The following is a 21,348-nucleotide window of genomic DNA, read 5'->3' on the forward strand; positions in this document are numbered from 1 at the left end:
TCTCAAAATCAAGAATGATACGGTTTCGACTGGGAAGAATAATACGATTGCAGAACTCTGTAAACAAATAGAATAGTTGTCATTACTTCTTAGCACTAATCTCTTTCCTACTCCGTAAACAATCCCACTCTCTTCTGAATTGTTAAGGCATTTCTGGACTCATCCAGTCATTGGGCACTTGGAATGTTTGTACCTAAGTCTTTTCAGAACCGTCTGTATTACTTTGACAGTAGTCAATGTGCTGAATGACATAGATGGAACTAAAACAATCTCAAAAGTTAAAAGTTAGCAATGATATTTAAAATGAAAATGTTAGCTCTATCAAATCTTCTATGGATCAAGACTAGGCTAAGTTAGTGCATGCAACGTCTTACATTAGTTAAACAGAGAATGGGGAACTTGAGGGATTTTAGTTGTTTACAATCTTTTTTTTAACTAAAATCCCTATGCTGTACTTTTCTTGTCTCCATGACTTATTTATTTTACAAATGGAAGTTTGTACCTCTTAATCCCCTTCACCTATTTCATCTGTCCCCTCCCCCACCTCCCTTCTGGCAACTACCAGTTTGTTCTTTGTATTTAAGAGTCTGGTTTCTCATTTGTTCATTTATTTTGTTTTTTAGATTCCACATATGAGTGAAATCATATGTATTTGTCTTTCTTTGTCTGACTTATCTCACTTAGCATAATACCCTCTGGGTCCATCCATGTTGTTACTAATGGTAAGATTTCATTCTTTTTCATGGCTGAGTAATATTCGTGTGTGTGTGTGTGTGTGTGTGTGTGTGTGTGTATACCATATCTTTATCCACTCATCTATGGATGGACACTTGGGTTGTCTCCATATCTTGGCTATTGTGAACAATGCTGCAGTAAACGTAGGGGTGCATATATATTTTTAAATTGGTATTTTTGGTTTTTTGGTGGCAGACACCCAGTAGTAGAATTAGTGGGTCATATGGTATATTTCTTTTTAGTATTTGAAGAAACTCCCTATTTTTTTCCACAATGCTTGTACCAATTTACATTCCCAACAACAGTGCACAAGGGTTTCCTTTTCCCCACATCCTTGCCAACACTTGTTGTTTCTTGTTTTTTTTGCAACTAGCCATTCTGACAGGTGGTATCTCATTGTGGTTTTAATTTGCATTTCTGTGATGATTAGTGATGTTGAACATCTTTTCATGTGTGTGTTGGCCATCTGCATGTTTTCTTTGGAGAAATGTATATTCATGTCTTCTGTCCATTTTTAATTGGATTATTTGTGGTTTTTTTTGGTTTTGACTTGTATAAGTTCTTTATATATTTTGGATATTAACCCCTTATCAGATATATCATTTGCAAATATCTTCTTCCATTCTGTAGGTTGCCTTTTGTTTTGTTGATTGTTTCTTTTGCTGTGCAGAAACTTTTTATTTCGATGTAGTCCCAACAGTTTATTTTTTGCTTTTGTTTCCTTTGCCTTAGGAGACATATCTAGAAAAATATTGCTAGGGCTGATGTCAGAGAAATTACTGCCTATGTTCTCTTCTAGGGTTTTTATGGTTTCAGGTCTCACATTTAGGTCTTTAATACATTTTGAGCTTATTTTTGTGTATGGTGTGAGAAAGTGGTCATTCTTTTACATGTAGCTGTCCAGTATTCCCAACACCATTTATTTAAAACACTTGTATATTCTTGTATATTCAAGAATTGTATATTCTTGCCTCCTTTCTCATAGTTAATTGACCTTTTAAGTATGGGTTTATTTCTGGGCTCTCTGTCCTGGAGTTGTTTACAATATTAATATGAGTCAACAGTTTCTTGTGGCTGTAAAGAGCTAACTTGGCGTACGTTATTAGCATGGTGATGGGCAAAACAAAAGACAGTGCTTCTGCCTGCACTCTGCCCTGATCGCACCACACCCAGAACCTTTTGTTCAGTTCTGACTATCACATTTTAAAAGACACATTGAGTAACAGAAGCATGTTTGGAAGAGGGAAGGTGGGATAGATTAAAACTATCATTTGAAGGATTGCTGAAAGGTCTGGAGACATCTGGCCTAGAGAACAAAGACATGGGAGGCATCATGACAACTTCCAGTGTATGAAAAGTTGCCATGTAGAGGATCCCAGACCTGTTCTGAACAGCCTCTGAGGGTAGTGGGCAGATGTACAGAAAAGCAGATTTAGATGCCTCTAATAGTAATAGGTGTTTAGAAACAGAGGGGGCTGTCTTGAGCAGTATTAAGTTCCTCATCACTGAAGGTGTTCAAAAACAGGTTATTTGGTTATTCATCTGTTGAGGAAGTGATTTCAAGATTCTCTGTATCCCTAGTACGTCATATGGAAAAAGACACTCAATATGAAAAGAATTTTTAAGAGAGACCCAAGAATTCCTCAGCAAATAAACACTGATCTTTTCCCTATATCTCATATACGATTCAATCACTGCATAATATTTAGTGAGTGTACATCAGTGATGTGCAGGAAAGTCTATTGGACCCTTTGTGAAACTTAATAATATCAAAAAAATCTTAAAAATCACTTTGACCAAGAGGAGTATATTTAGAAGAGGGCAGCTTCAAAGTATCAGTGTAATCTATCACAGTATTAGCACTCTGTGAACACATTGCTTACTACCTAGATGGAAGCTGTGACCAAATCTGAAACAGCTCCCCGAAAGTTACGTAAGGCATTGGTTGATGAAGTGGAGGGGCCCATAACTAGGGGGGAATGTGACTTTCACCTTGGAGTTCTTAATAGTCATAAAATAAATGCTGAGCATGACAATACAAGTTTCCTTATCTTAATGGCATCACATAGCACTTTATAATTCTCTTTTTCCTACCCCCTCTAACCATTATCTCATTTAAGTGTTTCCACACATTTAGAAAAAGATACATATTGTCCCTTGGCCATTTATGATATTGTGACCAGGAAAAATGAAAGCCTCTTCCATTGTTTTGTTTGAATGAAATTATGAGTCTATAATCATAAAAAAAGCAGATATATAATAAAAGGGCCAAAACATAGAAGCTTGAAGTGGCAGCATACGGAGCTCTCTGCTAAGCGATTTTAAAAGGATAAACATAAAACAGAAGAAGTAACAAAAGACGATCTAAGACTACACTGACTTCAAATAGAACATTTTGTCTGATTTACTAGCTGAGAGGGACCATCTATGGAGAATATGAGGTTAAACATGTTATGGAACCATCTTTACAAGGCTAGACAGGTAACAATTCCACTTCTCACCTTTGTGTTTGCAAGTTAAAAAGACCTTAATCTGTAAATATTATGTCTGAAAGGCTATAGATAAGAAATGCAATATTAGCAAAAATTAAAAGCTAAAGACATCAAAAGGGACGTGTGAAGGTACATTCAGATCTGAAATTTGAGTAAGAAGTCAGTCATGAAAATCTGGGGGAAAATAATTTCAGGGAAAAGGAAAGTGGTGCAAACAGATAAAAGATGTACTACTGTTTTTTTTTTTTTTTTTTTTTAGTCATTGGTTTACTGATAATGTATTTTATAAAATAAAATAAAATAGACATGTAAGGGTCCCAGATAGTAGCTAAATTCAAAGAAATGGACGAGTCTGGGTTAATAAGTTTGAAGAGCAGGTATAATTTGGTTTGATTCATGTAAACAGTTCAGAAACAATATTTCAACTTTAGAAGATGCAGTATTGAAATATCCCTTTGTCTAATCTTGAAGCTGAACATTTTGTACAAAGGGAATGTTATTTTAATGTCCAAAGGGAACTTTAGTGGGAAAAATGTAGGTTTGCACATTTGTGGAGTGAGAGAAATAGGCAGACATGATATTCCAACTATTAAATTCTTGGTTGTGACTGATACTAGAAAGGAAAACAAATAGAACCTGTTATTTCTAGCAGTCAATTTCCCAGAACAACTCTGTGAGCTTTTACCAAAAGTAGTGACCGGCTGACAGCATCTAGGGAGGGGAGGCTCTGCCAAAGAAAAAGATGCTGTTGGTTTTAATGTGTTCAAAGAACAGAAAAGGGTGATCACAATGGAAATTTTCATAAAAGGGCAATGACGTCGGAAGTTTCCATGCCAGTGGCAGCTGCAGATTCTGTGCCTTGCTCAGCCACCTCCCCAAGGGACTTGTGTAGGACTTTAGACACCTCAACACCCTGGCTCCTGGTCATGCTCTGTTGACCGAACGCATCCACTATTCCCATGGCTCCCAGCATGGCCTTGATACCAGAGCTCTCTTCCGCTTTGAACTAAGTACAAATCTACATCACTCTTGCTTGCATTCTGTAAGTTGCCCAGGCTATCAATTTTTCAGGAGTGAGTTTATCTTCAAGCTTCTGCAGACCATTTACTTCATTTGGCAGCAGCAAAATCCTCCTTAGATCCGCATGATCAATCGTGCTTAGATCAGCAAGGCCATGCTTGCCTTTTTATGGCATTTCAGAATCTTGGCTTGCATATCCTTAAGGAAGGCAGAATTAAAGACCTTGCTCAGATCTGCTCATATTCTTGTTCAGTCCAAATTCTCCCTCTTCAGTATGTTCTTTATCAAATTCCTGGTCCCACTGCTCTTTGAAATAGACTGTGTCCACCAGAACCATATTTGCTAAGATTAGCACAACAGATTTGCTAAGAGAGCCACTGGGAAGCAGTCCTTGATGTTCTTCATTTGTTTGGCTTTTCACTGAGGAATGAACCTTCTTTACGTTCTTCAGCAGCGTTTACCTAATCAGCAGAACCCACACTGGCTAGGTACAGTTTGTTAACGTTATCCAAGTCCTGAAGAAACTGATGCATCATTTTTCCATAGAGCCTATTGGTGGTGATGTTCAGTTCATTATGCATCAGTGGGTTTCTCTGATTCAGTAAGAAGATTTTGAAATTGGTGATGCAGACATCCTGACTTTCAACCTGACCCATTGGAGCCCTTCCTTTTGTGTCTCTGTGACTTCATTAAAATGTGTCAAATTTCCCTCTCCTTCTAAGATGATGCCATCTTAATATCCTTAACTTCATTACATATGCAAAGACTCTGTTTCCAAATAGTCACATTTAGAGGGACTGAGGGACCAGGACTTGGACTTTTCTTGGGAGACACAAGAAATCTACTACAGACCCCAGTGAACCATACCTCCTCGTATTGATGCTTTTGTGTAGTCCCTTCTTTTGTATCCAGGTGGGCCCTGTGATTCACTGGTCACCAATCAAGTGGCCCAAAAGTGACGCTATGTGATTTCCGAAGCTAGATCAGGAGGACCCTAGCAGTTTTCATCTTGGTCTTTTGGAACCTTCACTTTCCTGATACTGAGATACCCTGTAAGAAGTCTTACTCCCCTGCTGGAGGCTTCACATGGAGAGGACCTATGGAGAGGGGTGGGATCCAGCTGAGCCTAGGCTTCTAGACTTCCCACCTCAGGCATCAGGTGAGTGAAGCCCTTCTGCACCTTTGACCACCCCAGGCTCCAGTTGAATAGCACCAACTGGCCCCACTTAATGCCACCCCCACTTGAGGCCACGTGGGGCATGTATTGGTGGTGGTACTGGTGGGGTGATGAGGTTGAGATATTTTTTTTGGAATCAATTCTTGACCCCTTGGCTCGAATACCAGCCCTTGGAGTACACACACGCACACACATGCCCCTACCTCTACCCCCACCCCTTCCCACGGGGTGTAGAGGAGAAATCCGCGTCCAGGCAAACAAAGCCAAGACAAACGCGGGCACTGGCTTTTAGTAACGCCTTTTACAAATAAATCCTTTCTTTTTAAGCATTATTTTCAAATATGAAAATAACTCTTGATAATGCATTCTTCTTTTGAAAAATGCGGAAAATCAGAAAAGCCCCCCCATCCCCAGTGTAACCATGGTTTGATGTGCAGGGTGCTTCCACGACTTCTCTGTGTTTCTAAACACGCAGTGCCCATCAACAACACACCGCTCCCCTGGCGTGTTCCGTTTTGTGGCTCACGTGCAAGCCCTCACACCTCGGAAACGCTCTCACACCTGCTCTCCTCGCTTTACGAAGGGTCGTAAAGTCTCGTTCGCCTCAGCACCCTCCGTTGGCCGCGCGAAACGCCTCTAGGCCCTCCTTCCCTCTGAAGCAGAGGGGCGGGGTCGAAGACCACGGGGCCCGCGGCGGGGCGGAGACGGCGCACGGCGATGACGCATCACGGTGTGCGCGGAGACGGCGGCAGCCACGACGCAGGGGAGGGGCGAAGGCTGCGGCAGCGTCAGGCGCGTGCACACGTTGCAGCTTCTCGCTTTCGGCGGGTTTGGGGTGGTTCTGACGGCCAGGCAGGCGCACTGACAGGTAGAGCCGCAGACCGGCGGGGATGGCGACGCTCTGTCTGACCGTAAATGCAGGAGACCCTCCGCTGGGTAAGGGACCGAGGCCGCCGACCTAAGTGGGTTGCATCAGCCGGGGAGGGTGCGGGGCAGGGAAGGTCGCCGCGCCCGGCGTTGCGCAGTGGCGGTCGCGGTGTGGGATTAGGCCTGCCGTCTTCCCGAAACTGTACACGGAGTAAGCAGCGCGGCCCTCATCTTCCCGTCCTTGGCCGTGTGGATCTGCTCCCGGAGACGGTTTACTCGGGCGTGGAGGGAGGCGTGGTGTGAGCCCGGGTAGGGCGACACGTCGCTCAGCCTCGGTCCTTTTCTCTAAGAGGGATGACTCTCAGCCAGCCCCCCTCTCCCTTTTTGAAGTGGCTTTCCCTAGAGACCTACAACTGCTCATAGAAACATCATTTTGAAAGTTAAAATCCCATTATCTTCGCCTCTCTTGTAGCATATCCCCCTTCCCGTCTCCCTTCCTCCCTCGTCTCAGAAAAGATCTTCAGTCCACTTCACTACTTTACGTTTTATTGGATTCAAAGGGAACCAGGCAGACGATCGTAGTCGCTGAGGTTGTATTAAAACTGAGCTTGCACTTGTTTTTAATTAATGGTGGCACGGTAATTGCTGGAACACTCAAGTATACTGCGGACTGATCGGGTTGCTTTACCACACACATCCTTATGGATGTAGTCAAGGCCAGAATAAACATCGGATCTGTCACCTTCCTAATACATCTTTTTTTTTTTTTTTAAACTGCCTAGAGTTTTATTTACAGAATTATTTTTTGCATTTTACATAGTATTGTGAAGTCATTTTAAATATCAGAGGAAGTATATTATTTGAATTCAGTTGTAAATACTTTTCTTATTCATAGGCACTTATTTTAGATAGGGATTTTTTTCTCAGTGTATGAAATTTATTGTCATATTGGTTTCCATACACCTAGTACATCTTAAGTTCTATTTGGAATTGCTTTTTCTTTGTGGCTGAGGTTATTGTAGATAGATAGCTTGGAATTTCTGCTTTTTTTATTACTTGGGAAAATTACACAAAAGAATTTAAGTAGTTTATTCATCTCCTATTTGGTAATGTGTTGACATAGTCTAGACTCACAGATACTTTACTAATGTGGGAGAAGTGCCCATCTTTAGATGCACTTGACCACATACGGTTGACAGAATTATTCACTACATTTTCAGCTTTGGTGGCATTCTGAGTCTTTTGGAACAAAACCCACAATAGCCATTTTAAGTACTTCAAAAATGCTGGTGTTTGAACCTATTGGTTCCAGTAATTATGGGCTAACCTCACCCTAATCCATGAACTCCGGAAGAAAATGGGTTTTGCTTTTTGGGCTGGAAAGCACTTGACAGTGTGGTCCCATGGTTAAGAGCAAAGACATTTGCTTCCTGGAGACGTGGGTCCAATCCTGGCTGCCACTTAACTAGTTGTGGAACATTGGCAAGTTCCTTGTTTGGCTTCTCCTACGGTTTCCTTGATTAAGAGGGATAGTATCTTCCACATAGGGTTGGTTGCCAGAATTATATGAGACTGTAGGTAAAATTCTTAACACAATTTATGTATTTTCTAGCTGTAGTTTTTACTAATGTTACTTAGAAAATCACCTTGAAGGTGATAGACCTGTTTCCTTAGTGAATTGTAGAACTCAGAATCACATTCTGACTTAATTCTGGAAGAGAATCTTAAAAAAAATTATTGTCATTTTGAACGGTAGACCAGTTATAGAATATGTATTTGCTTCTCTCCTTTTTTGTTTTTAATTCTTCACATTGCTTAATTAAAATACATCTTACCTTTAAATCAGTAAAATTAGATGAAACATTTAGAAAACAGATTGCATTGTTGTTATTTCCCTATTTTATATGTGTTCAGCATGTGAAGTTTTAATGTTAAGATAACTTCAAACTTCAGGGTACAAGAATAGAACAAAATACTTTTCCCCTTGTACCACTGGAGAGCACACTGCAGATAATGATGCTTCAGCATCCAGAATATGCCAGTGTAGTGCTCTCTCAAGTGAGGAAAAACTTTGTGACCTGACAGGAACATCAAAATCAGGAAGTACACATTGATATCATTCTTCCATTTAATGCACAGACCCTGTTCATTCATATTCCAACACTAATTGTTCCAGCAGTACTCTCCATAGTGCAGGAATCAAAATCCAGAATCATGCTTTGCACCTAGTTGTCATGTCTCTGCAGTTTCTTTCAATCTGGAATATAGTCTTAGTCTTTCCTTGACTTTCATAGCTTTGACCTCTGTGAAGGCTGAAGACCAATTACTTGAAGAATGTCCCCTGATCAGATTGTTTGATGTTTCCTTGTGGCTAGATTCAGCTACACATCTTTGGCAAGAGTAGCACAGAAGTGATTCAGTATTCTTCATTTCAACCCATTAATTGGTGCATGAAGTTGATTTTTCCCATTACTGGTGATCTAATCTCAGTTACTTAAGATGGTGTCAGCCAGCTTTTCGCACTGGAAAGTTTTCCCTTTGCATTTAAAAGGCATTTTGAATGCTTTGGGACCATGTAAACATCCTACTCAAACCTTCACTTACTGGTTTCATCATCCATTGATGCTTCCTTCCCAACTTGATTATGATTAAGAAGGTGCCAAAGGTGACCTTCCAATTCTGCTGTTCTTTCTACATGTATTAGTTGGCATTTTTGTGTCAGAAGATATTTTTCTTTCCCATTAAAAAAAATTCATAAAAAATGTACTCAAAAGTTATAATCTGTATTATTTACTTTTATTCTTTTAAAATTTTTATTTTTTGAAATCCATTTTATTGACTTACAACATGCATATACTAAACTTTGCCAATTTAAAATTGACAAGTAACATACAGTAACCACCACAATAATGATAGAGAATATTTCTCTGATTTCGGAAAGTACCTTTATGCCCCTTTGCAGTGAGTTTCCCTTCCCCATCTCTCATCCCTGATAGTCACTGATCTGTTTTCTGTCACTGTTGTCTTTTTCTAGAATTACATATATATTGAATCATATCATATATATTCTTTTGTACATAGGATAATGCTTTGGGATTCATCTATCCTGCTGCCTGTAACAGTACTTCATGCTTTTTATTTGCCATTTAGGATTTCATTGTATGGAGACAGTAAAACTTGTGTCATTTACTTTAGTGGTTACATTGCTACTGTTTGCCAGTGGGAGCCCCTCCAAGCTGGCCTCTGTGTCCTTTTGGCATATCTATTTGTGTACTTGCTTTCTAGCACAAGATTTTCCAGGGTTATCTCGTACCTTCCCTGCCACAGCCCTGTTTCCAGTAGAGCATGATATTTAGAAATCAATATCTGGGTGTTGGTGGCCCATGTTATCCAAACTTATAGGACTAAATGAGTCAATTTAGGATATTTAATAGGTATTGAGAGGCAGATTACACCGTGTTTTAGAGTTTGAATTCTGGACTGCCTTAGACCTGCATTCAATTCCTGAGTGGCACATATTTAGTCAAGAACTTGGGTTCATTATTTAATCCTTCCGAGCCCAGTTTCCTCCTCTGTAAAATGGAGATAAAGGTGACCATAAAGATTGAAAATTCCGATGACTGTAAAGCATTTAGCACAGTGTCCACCACATAGTAATCACTGAAATGTTATTAATAGTTTTTATAGAAGGCGCTATTCTCATTTCTTCTTGTCTTCTGAGGGAGGAAAAGATTAATTTCAGTGTCCTTAACTGGAAGCTGAACATATTCAAAAGCAGTTGGACTGTGCCAATGAATAATTTCTGATGTAATATTTCCCCAAGACCAGAAGACCATACTTTCTGTTTATAGACCATTAGGAAAGAAGTTTACTCCTTGCAGGACTTAACACTGGTTTGTTGAGTCATTCTTACTGCTTTATGATTCAAGTTTATAAAGAAAAATCTTTTCATGTCATTATTTTTAGGAGCTTTGTTGGCTGTAGAACATGTGAAAGACAATGTCAGCATTTCTGTTGAAGAAGGGAAAGAGAATATTCTTCATGTGTCTGAGTAAGTACTTTTATATCTCTGTTTTCAGTACTGAACAGCATTTTTTTGAAATATTCAGAATTCAATGTTGTGTGCCTGTTTTAGTTGCTAGTTGGTAGATTGTCCCTAGAAAGAAGTATGCTATTCTTCATTCTTAAGAGAAGTATATCCAGAGACACATATTTGTCAGTAAGGTATCTGATCCCACTTATAATCTAAAAGAAAGTAGAAATGTACAGAAAGATTTATACATGAGGTTTTTTTTTAAGAGTGAAGAATTTTTAATGATTGTCTATTTTTGAGAGACAGAGTGGGGGAGTGGGGGAGGGGCAGAGAGAATTCGAAGCAGCCTCCAGGCCCTGAGCTGTCAGCACAGCTGACATGACAATGCGGGGATTGAACCCATGAGCCGTGAGATCACGACCTGAGCCAAAGTCAGATGCTTAACTGACTGAGCCACCCAGGTGCCCCTATACATAAGGGTTTTTAATTCTACTGTGATTTATTCTGGTAGAAAATTGGAAATATTCAAAATTAGTAGTAATAGCAAATAAATATGGTAAATCCACAGCATGGAATGTTAGGCATCTGTGAAAAAGCTTATGAAAAACTTTTAGTGATGGGTTATATTTACAATATAATGTTAATTAAAAAGAACGTAAAGATAAAATCACATATTTGCATAGAAAAATATGTTTGAGAAGTGTGCAGTACTTTTAATAGTGTCTGTTTCTGGGTGATGGAATTATGGGTGTTTGGGTTTTTTTTTTTCCTTCTCTGTTTTCCAAGTTTTCTACAATGAGCATATACTATATGTTCTTGATTAAAGTGAATCATTTGCATCCTGGGATATATGGAAGATTAAACATCTTTCTTTTGGAACCCACTGGAAAGAATAAAAAGAACTGGAAAGGGAGATATTATTCTCTTTAATTTTTGTTTAATGAAACTAAGAAATGGACACAACCTGGTTTCAGATTCTTTTAACAGTATTTCACCAGATAGTAGAATCTAGACCAAATTGAAAGAAAACTTCAAGGATATTCTCCAGCAAGGTGCAGATTTGAAAAGTGTTGAAAGGTTCATAACAAACTGACAGAAAGACTTATTTTGGGAAAGGGGCAAGATACACAAAAACACATACTCAAACACACTCTTCCACTCCCCTCTCCTCCTTCCTCCCAGTGTAGTTGTATCGTAATTTTGATTAGGTCACCTTTCAGTGTTTACACTGTAATGACCTAGTAAGTTTTACTCACTGCTGAGCCACATACTATGATTACCTTTTGTGTACAACTTTTACTTTTCCATGGAATAATTGTTTGCTTTGTTCTCTTTTGAAGCCTGTCTGATTCCTGATCTGTTCTGTGTGACTTTAGGAATTTGCAGGAATATTTTCTGGTGATTCAGTATTCTGAAATTTCACAGTGATATGCTTTAGCGTGGGTCTGGGTTTTTTTGTTAAGATGTTAAAGTAATCACTACCCCCAACCTGGGGCTCGAACTCACAACCATGAGATTAAGTCACATGTTCTGCCGACTGAGCCAGCCACGTGCCCTGTGTGGGCCTTTTAAAAAATCTCTTCCACTGGGTGCTTGGTCTCTTTTAAATGTGGAATGGAAATCCTTCTGTTTTGGAAAATGTTTAAAAATTTTTGATGATTTTCTCCTCCATTTTCTGTTCTTTATAGGGATATTAGGATTAAGTATCACCTTCACTTTCCATCTATTTTTTTCTTTTTACTTTCTGGAGTGTTCTTCAACTTTATCATCCCATTTTTTTCTATTGAGTTTTTTCTATTTTTGCTACTATATTTTTAGTATCTAAGAGCTGTTTTTTATTTTTTGGGTACTTCTTTTAACAGTATCTTGTTATTTTATGATTGCAATATATTGTTTCGTTTTCTTTTTCCTAATTTGTCCAGGTTGCATTTTACTATGTGCTTATTTTGGTTACTATCTTTTAAGTTAAACGCTTTCTTCAAATATTTGGTAATTCCTGATGACCTTCTTAGATTTTGGTAGGAATTTAAAGCTGTTTGCAAATTCTGACCTCAAGGTGGGCTTGTCAGCTCTGAGCATACGTTGGTCTGATTGAGCAGTTTATTTAGTGGGAACTTCTGATGTTAGTATCCTTAGTTATTTCTTCTTAAGCTGATGAGATTATTCAACGAAGACTGAAAGTCTCTTGTTTAGAAGGTAAAGAGTTCATACCAGAATATTTTGGGAGCTGAGAGAGGGAAGAAGGCTAAAGATCTCAGCATCTAGTATATGTATATTCATTTACCCAGTTACTTGCATAAACCAACTCAGCAGTGACCAATTTCCGCCAGTTGAGAGACCCTCTGTTTTAGTGCTTAGAGAATAAACCTCCAGTTTTTGCCGAGATTGAAGAAGAGAAGCAGCCCAGCTGTGCAGAATAGGGTTTGATGGTATCTATTTCCAGCTGATTCTCTCTCTTTTTTTTTTAATGTTTATTTATTTATTGTGAGAGAGAGTGTGTGTGTTTGCAAGTGGCCGAGGGGCAGAGGGAGAGGGAGAGAGAATCCCAAGCAGGCTCTGGGCTGTCCGTGCAGGGCCTGAATTGGAGCTTGACCCCATGAACCATGAGATCATGACCTGAGCCAAAATCAAGAATTGGACACTTAACTGAGCCACCCGTGTGTCCTCCAACTGATTCTTAAATAGACTTTTTACCAGCCCTCCTAATTTTAGCCCCAGTTCATTCTTATTTCCATTCCTAAGTCTTTTGTGGATTCTAAAATTGAAGTTAGGTTGGTTTTCAGCTTTGTCCACTGTCTGCTTAAGATTCGGTTTTTTCAGACCTGTTAAATTCATCTCTCTAGCTTCTGAATTTTGTTATTCTTTCTTTTCCTTAGTCTCTTTTTCCTATGGGTGTGTGTCTTTTTAAAAAATAATTTTTACAGAACAGTTTTTATATGGTTTGATCTGTCATCTTTACTTGGAAGTTGATACAACTAGCATCTTTATGACTGTATATCCTTGACTTCTTTGCCTTGATTTATTTTACATCAGTTACTCTTGATATCCCAATTATATTTTCATATTTTCACCACTGAATAGACAATAGTTAGAAGGACAAAGCAGTATAGATAGTCCACTCTTAACTGAATTGTCGGATTTAACTGAACATTCAGAACATATTGGAATTTGATAGAAACAGTAAAGAATGAATTAGGCAGATTGGTTTTTTTTAGGCAGATTTTTTTTTAAACTGTAGTGGAAACTACATGGTAAACGTAAGGGTTCTATTTTTACAGTTCTTCGTAAGTCTCATGACTCCTACTGATTTGCTAGAGCTACGGTAATATTTTATCTCCTGCTTGTATTCTAGAAATGTGGTATTCACAGACATAAATTCCATACTTCGCTACTTGGCTCGAGTTGCAACTACAGCTAGGCTCTATGGCTCGAACCTGCTGGAACATACTGAGGTAAGGAAGGAACACTTCCTTGGGTTTGTTTTCTTTTGATTTGATTTATACTTCTGTTCTTTTGAGAACTTCATTTTATTGTTGACTTATGTATGATTATTCTATTTAAGGTTATTGATGGAGTTTTAGTTACAGACCTAGCTAAGGAATTCTCATCTTATTTTTATTTTCAGGAAAAAACTTCCTAGCTCCTAAATTTCAACTTTTAATCCCCACCAGCAGTCCTCTTGGGTCAGTGAGTGCTGTCTTCTTCATAGAGTCCTAAAATTTCATACCTGGATGTAACTGTATAGATCATCTCCTGCACCTCCCTTAATGTTACAGATGAGGCAGCAGGCCTAGAAAATTACGAGGTTTTCCCAGGGTCACACACATAGTTTGGATTCTCTTTTCCTTTCTAGGTATATACTTTGATTAATTATAGCAACAGTAGATTAACTTCCTGTACAGTTGTTTAGATGCTTTTCTCTTTGTTTGTAGTCAGCTCTAATTTTCCTAAATTTGCAAAATTTGAAATATAAAGAATAGTTTCCTAAGAATTTACTTTTTAATTTTGCAGGTGGATAATCACCTGCCGGTTTTGATCAAGTTGGTTATTCCTTCCTGCTGCTGCCAGTTTTCAAATCTTTTTCTTCCTTGAAGTGCCCCTCCACACCCCTGCAAAAAGAAAAAAACAGAAAAATGAATGAAATTAAAATGAAAAATGAATGAATGAAATTTGTTTAATGCCAGTTTAGATCCCAGGCAAACAGAATTAAATCCACATAATGGCAGATTCTGTAATTGGAGATAAGATAGGCATGTTTCTAACTAAGACCATTTGTTTGTTTAAATCTAAACCGTGGTGTGCATTTATTTTCCATCTTTTATGTTCACAGATTGATCACTGGCTGGAGTTTAGTGCCACAAAATTGTCTTCATGTAATTTGTTTACTTCTGCAATCAACGAGCTCAATCATTGCCTGTCTCTGAGAACATACTTAGTTGGAAATTCCTTGAGCTTAGCAGATTTATGTGTTTGGGCTACCCTAAAAGGTATCAATTATTCTTCCTGAAGGTTGTTCTATTTTAATTGATATTTTGATGAGTAAGAAGTGTACATATTTCTGCATATGTGAATATATACATACATATACATGTGCATACACACAAACATACCCACATAGAAAGAGTCACTTAGGACTTCCTTGCAAAGGAATGACCACCTGCTACTTTATGCCGGTCAAGTCACAGGGATTCCCTATCCTTTGCTGTCCCTAGAGGTCATCTTTCTCACTAATCCATCTCCCTGCTGCCTATGAAGCTGACCTTGGCCCTGCTAAAGAAGCCCTCATCCCATTTATGTCAGCACCTCTCCTGTCTCAGCCATTCCTTTACTCCAGGCATTGTTGTCTCTGATTATGGGTGTATATGTGTTTGGGGGGTAATCTGGAGTTGTTTCTCTTGGGGGTCACTGATCTGCTCTTCTGTGACTAGTTTGTAACAGGGTAAGATTATGGGATTGATGAGAGGTATAAAGGGGACTTGAATTTTGTTATTTTCTTTAAAAAAAAAAATAGCAAATACGCCAGAAGGTTTTATCGTTGTTTAATTCTGCATTATGTGTCATTTTTTACATTATGTGTAATATTTTTGTGGCTAAAACTTTTCTCCAAATTCAATTAAATTATTATTAAAATAACCAACATAAAATGAAGTCCTTTTCTAATTAAATGTTTTCATGTATAGGTTTGACATTGTTGTCTTTTTTTTATTTTTGACTTAATATGTGTGAAAAGGAAGATATATCTTAAGGATGTAGCTGTGTGATGTTAATTAAATTTTCCTTTAGTGCCTACTTTTGATATTACATCTGAAGAAATGAGCTACTTCTTGATCTTGATTTCTATTTTGTTTTCTAGTGGATCTACTTAAAGTTTTTCCTTATCTACGAAATGTGGCATTGGTTGGGGTGCTTGGGTGGCTCAGTCAGTTAAGTGACCCACTCTTGGTTTGGGCTGTGGTCATGATCTCACAGATCTTGAGATTGAGCCCTGTGTCGTCAGGCTGTGCCCTGACAGGGCAGAGCCTGCTTGGGATTTTCTCTCTCCCTCCCCTCAAATAAACTTTAAAAAAAAAAAAAAAAAGTGTGGCATTGGCCTTATAGTGGGTGTGTGGTGGTGGTGAGAGCAGGATTTAGTATTCATTTCATTGAGTTGAACTGCAGAAATAGTTTTAATTACCTTTTGTGAATTCTGTAAAGTATGTTAAAGAATTACATGAAAACATTGCAATGTGTGTCTAGATTTAAAATGTTTCATTATGGAAGTGTACCTTTTTTTTTTTTTTTTTTTGTTTTTTTTGTTTTTGGTAAGTAGACTCCACACTCAACAGGGGGCTTGAACTCAAGACCCTGAGGTTAAGAGTCACATGCTCCACCGACTGAGCCAGCCAGGCGCCCCTATAGAAGAACAACTTTAAGCCATCTTGTTTATTTAAATTAACTACAACTAAAACTTTGCTTTCAAAGTCGCAGATTTATTGAATGGTTTTAAAATTATGTTTGCTAACAGGAAATCCGGCGTGGCAGGAACAGTTGAAACAGAACAAAACTCCAGTGCATGTCAAACGCTGGTTTGGCTTCCTTGAAGCCCACCAGGCCTTCCAGTCCGTAGGTGCCAAGTGGAACGTTTCAGCGACCAAAGCTAAAGTGGTGAGCCATTCTTAATGCTGAGACTGTAGATCTGAAAAGAAAATTATTCCTACTAATAGTTTGTGGTTTTTTTTCCCCCTTTCCATCCATGAAAAAGGATCTTCTTGGAAAAATCTGCCAAGGCTATTATAAAGTTTTAGCTTACCTTTAATTATTTAACTACATAAAGCCTAATCTTTGTAATTATATGTCTAAAATATTATGGTCATCCGGTGTATGTCCCTTAGGAAATCCAAACTCCAAGTAACTAAAACCTCCTTTTTATAGCTATACCGTATTTTCTTCCTCCTGACTCTCTCCTGTTTGTTGATTTTTAACCATTGAGTCCTAGGCTTCTGCAGAGCCTTTTTGTTGATTCTCTAGGATGTGTGACATAGAGTACGGTAGAAAAGATTCTTTTCTCAAGGTCTCTGTACTGTGATCTGTTTAACATATTAGGCATGTATAGTAAAGTTTAAAGATTTTCTGGCACAGTAAAATTTGAAGACTACTGTCTGCTTGGGTAAAGACACCACAGTCCACTCAGCTGTTTTGGCTAAAAATCTTCATTCATCCTTCACCATTTTTTTCCCATGAAATCAATCAACAAGTTGTGTTCTCATATCTATGTTTTCTGTCTCCACTGCTTTTGATTTTTATTGAGGCCTCATTACCCCCTGTTGATTTAATACCATAATCTCATCAAAGGTCTCTCTCTTTTCTAGTTTAGCTTCTGCACTGGGCTGGGTGTCATTTTAGAAAGTACAAATAAATGGTCCCATTACCCCCTGAGATTTCCTCATTGCCTAAAACCTAAAAGCAAGTTCATAAGAGGCTTCGTATTTTGGACCTTGTCAACAGCTTCAGCTTCTTTGCTCATTCACCCACCCCATGTATTTCTAACTTTTCATAGACATTGCATTGTCTTTGTGTCTTACCTGTGCTGTTACCCCTTTTCTTAGAATGAATACCTTCTACATTCTGCATCTGATGTATCTCCACGTACTTTTTAAGGTCCAGCTTGGTTCTTACCTCCTTTTAAGCTTTTCCTGATGACCCTAGATGCTGTTGGTTAACTTCAACTCACTGCTGTAATGCATTCTATACATACATATGTATGGTCTGTTGCCAGTGTTTAGTTTTATTTATGTCCTTCACAAGATTTGGGGTCCTTAAGTGCAAGGATGACGTTCTAGTCATCATTTGTCTTGTAACCGTGCCTGGCACATAGTGGGTATTGAGTATTTGTTGAATGAGTGTATTCTTAAACATTTAACGATGTAACTATTTTATATGTTGTTTTTCTTCTGCTTTTCAGACATCTGAGAAAAAGCAAGATGTTGGGAAATTTGTTGAGCTTCCAGGTGCTGAGATGGGAAAGGTTACTGTCAGATTTCCTCCAGAGGCTAGTGGGTAAGAAAATGTAACTTGTAATTACAATGAAATATATTCAATGGAAAAGCTTAAAGACCATTAAATGCTTTTAATATTACTAGATTACTAATATGGAAGAAAATGAGTAAGGTTTTAATTGGGGGGGGGTGTCAAATTTCTGAACATTTAAGTCTGTTATAATTAATGTTAATGTATTGAATTTGTAGTTTTAGCTTTTTAAAGCAATTAGACAACATTGTTATTTTACCCCAGGTGGAATTTTAATTATAAATAGGAAACTTTCCATAAATAGAAACCCTTAAGTTTTATTTACATTTTGAGATTTTTAGGCTCTCATTTAATAGGGATTTGTTTTGTATCCTGAGCAGTTCGTTTGGTGAGCAGAAGTTATGGTAGAATTATTTTTAAGTTACTTTTTTATGAAATAAAATGGCATCCTGAAAAGCCTATTCTTATTGAATTCTTTCTGTTGTTAGCATGTTTCCCAACCCCTTTCACTTTTGGCACCAATAGAAAATAATATTTGAAGGGTGCAATAGAGAAGAAGACTGTTCTGGCTGGTGGTCACCAGCCTGGGGCTGTCTCAGGCCTTGCCCAGCATTACCCAAGGTCAGGGGGAGTCCACCTTTGCACCAGCCTCTGTGAGCATACCGGACAAGCTTTGTGATAGCCCCTTTCCCATGATAGTGAGTAATACAGTAAAATACCTCTTATTAATGCCAGAATTTTGCTTAATTTCAGATTTTCTTACCCATTTGTGGTAAGTGGAATGTGTAGATAACAGAAAGTGGCAGATAAGGAAAAATCCATTTTATTTTAGTTGTTCTTAAGAGTTCTCCACAAAGTTTTCATAAACACCATTGACAAGAAAATCTGTTTTAGAATTCTGCATTTTCTCTCTGCTTTTCTAAGTTTGCTGATTTTGGTGTCAAAATAAAGGATTGATGGAAGGGGATGAAAGAGAAATAAGGATTTTGGAAAATTCACAGACTAAATCATTAAGTGATCGATGGGTAGTTGATTAAGTGGAATCTCATAGATAAGACTTCTCATACACACTTAATTCCTACTGACATCTTGGGTCCATGTGGCCCTGTGTTCTGTTCCTGTGTGCTTACTGCGACAGGTCATGCTTTTCCGTTGGGAGTGAGTGACTTTAATGGTTTGATAAAAAGCCACTTTCTAAGCAGTGGCTGTTTATAGCTGCGGCATTTGGACATTTGTCCTTTTAGAATCTTCTTATATTTTTGTCACCATCATTTCTTGGAATAGTGAGTGCCTCACATTTATAATTTACTCTGTAAAACACATTTGTCTGCCATAAGTCATGTCAATTTCAGACACCATAGTCTTGGCCAAATACAATTTTGGGATTTGGAATATAATGTTCAGGTATTTTGGGAATCTTCTTTTTTGTTTGGTGGGTTTTTGTTTTGTTTTCTTATTCATAATTTTTGTCCTATCCCTGTATACTGCTAAAGAATTCTTTAATTTTTCTTTTTTATTTTTCTATGTCTTTCATGAAGAGCCAGAAGGCACGGCTTCAGCCCTGTTTCTTTCTTTTTTTTTTTTTTTAAGGTTTATTTTTGAGAGAGAGAGAGAGAGAGAGAGAGTGCGCAAGCTGGGGAGGGGTGGACGGAGAGGGAGAATCCAGGCTTCACACTGTCAGCGCAGAGCCCCATGCAGGGCTCAAACTGACAAACTGTAAGATCGTGACCTTAGCCGAAATTGAGAATTGGACACTTAACCACCTGAGCCACCCAGGCACCCCAGCCCTTTTTCTTATTCCTAGCTAACATATATAGAAACTGTTATGTACAGGTACTATCAAACCCTATACACACAGCGTTTTAATCCTCACAGCCTTGTGAAGAAAGCACTGTTAACATCTCCATTTTACAGATGGTTTCAGAAACTGATTCATTCAACATTTTAGTAATTTGCCAAACTCAAACCTGTGCTGTCTGGTTCTAGAATCCATTTGACTTAAAGTTCTATTGCCTATGTTTGTTATGGGTGGCAGAAGCCCTATTCAGCATAAGTGCTAACTGTGACATAGCGCGAATCTCACTTTTTTAGCTATTCCAATTAGGTTGTTTCTTGAGCTGATTACTATTTTAGTTACCTTGTGAATATTTCATAGTCTTGTTAGCTTTCTTGACATTTAGACTTGTTAGAACTGTACACATTATTTCAGGTTCAGGATAATATCTTTAAAATTTTTTTTTTAATTTTGTTTTTTTAATCTTTATTTTTGAGAGAGAGAGAGAGAGAGAGACAGAGTGCGAGTGGGGGAGGGGCAGAGACAGAGGGAAACACAGAATCTGAATCAGCACAAAGCCTGACGCAGGGCTGAAACTCACGAACCGTGAGATCATGACCTGAGCCGAAGTCGGACGCTTAACCTACTGAGCCACCGAGGTGCCCCCAGAAATAATATCTTTAAGTGTAAGAGAATGGTTTGATTTCCTCATTCCTCTTAAATTAATTCTTTTGTGTAAAGCCTAGCACATTAACTATCATATGGTATGGGTAGTCAGTGATTAGTAGTTGTCTTTTTTTTTCTGTTTTTAATGATAGGTATAACATGATACAAGTATAACACTTTCCTTGAAAACTGCAGTAGGTGTTTCTGTTTCTTTCTTGGAACTCACGGTCCTTTGTTTTATTTTACTTTCGGTAAACCTTTTATTTTAGCATAGTTCTAGATTTACAGAAATGTAGCAAAGATAGTACAGAAAGTTCCCACATATACCGTACCCAGTTGTCCGTGATCTTAACATCTTACATTACTCTAAGGTACCATTGTCACAAGTGGTGAACCAATATCAGTATATTACTATTAACACTAAACTCCATACCTTTTTTTGATTTCATTAGTTTTTGACTAATGTCCTTTTTCTGTTCTAGAATCTCATCTGGGATACCAGTGACAGCCTTTTATTTTATATAGAAAGTTTTGAATAGCCGTAAATGCATTGCTTTGTACTTGTCTGCATTAACTGGTGCATATAAATCCTTCTTAACATTGAATCATTGATCTAGAATGCTGCGTGAATTTCTAAAACATGGATTGATTTAAAAACTGGTGTGAAGACATGCAAGGAGTTGTATTTTCCACTCCCCTGTTGACCCCAGCTGAGATTAGAGGTGGGCGAGAAACTAGGAGACTAGCGCAGGGGGACGGTGGCTACCATTGTCAGTGGCAACTAATAAAAGTTCGTGAGAGCGGATTATTAAACTTCCTCACTTCATGCCCTGTTTGCTGCCCAGGAAAGTGTATTTTCATCATTAGTGGTACAAGATACTGCTTTTTACCCACTTCACTGATCAGGGGAAATGGTGACTTATTATATCAACAGGGCCTCTGATATATTTTATTCCTTGTAATTGCCAACTGCCCATAGGAACAGAATAGTATTTTCACAGATTGCGATTCATGGAGCATTGGTCCTGGATGAGACCTGTAAAGTCCTTTAGTTGATGAAATCCTTGTATTTTGGCTT

General features: G+C 38.2%; 1 protein-coding gene across 1 annotated transcript in view; it reads left to right on the forward strand.

Annotated features, from left to right (window-relative positions):
* Positions 1 to 6,175: 6,175 nt before the first annotated feature.
* The window catches only part of EPRS1 (glutamyl-prolyl-tRNA synthetase 1), a 70,930-nt gene continuing 55,757 nt past the window's right edge, over positions 6,176 to 21,348 (forward strand). The window contains exons 1-6 of the mRNA XM_027074989.2: positions 6,176 to 6,360; positions 10,258 to 10,342; positions 13,677 to 13,776; positions 14,655 to 14,811; positions 16,329 to 16,468; positions 17,766 to 17,860. Of these exons, the coding sequence (XP_026930790.2) occupies positions 6,315 to 6,360; positions 10,258 to 10,342; positions 13,677 to 13,776; positions 14,655 to 14,811; positions 16,329 to 16,468; positions 17,766 to 17,860 (623 nt within the window). The 5' untranslated portion in view covers positions 6,176 to 6,314. The remainder of the gene's footprint in view (positions 6,361 to 10,257; positions 10,343 to 13,676; positions 13,777 to 14,654; positions 14,812 to 16,328; positions 16,469 to 17,765; positions 17,861 to 21,348) is intronic.

The sequence above is a fragment of the Acinonyx jubatus genome, chromosome E4, assembly GCF_027475565.1.
Source record: "Acinonyx jubatus isolate Ajub_Pintada_27869175 chromosome E4, VMU_Ajub_asm_v1.0, whole genome shotgun sequence".
Classification (NCBI taxonomy): Eukaryota; Metazoa; Chordata; class Mammalia; order Carnivora; family Felidae; genus Acinonyx; species Acinonyx jubatus.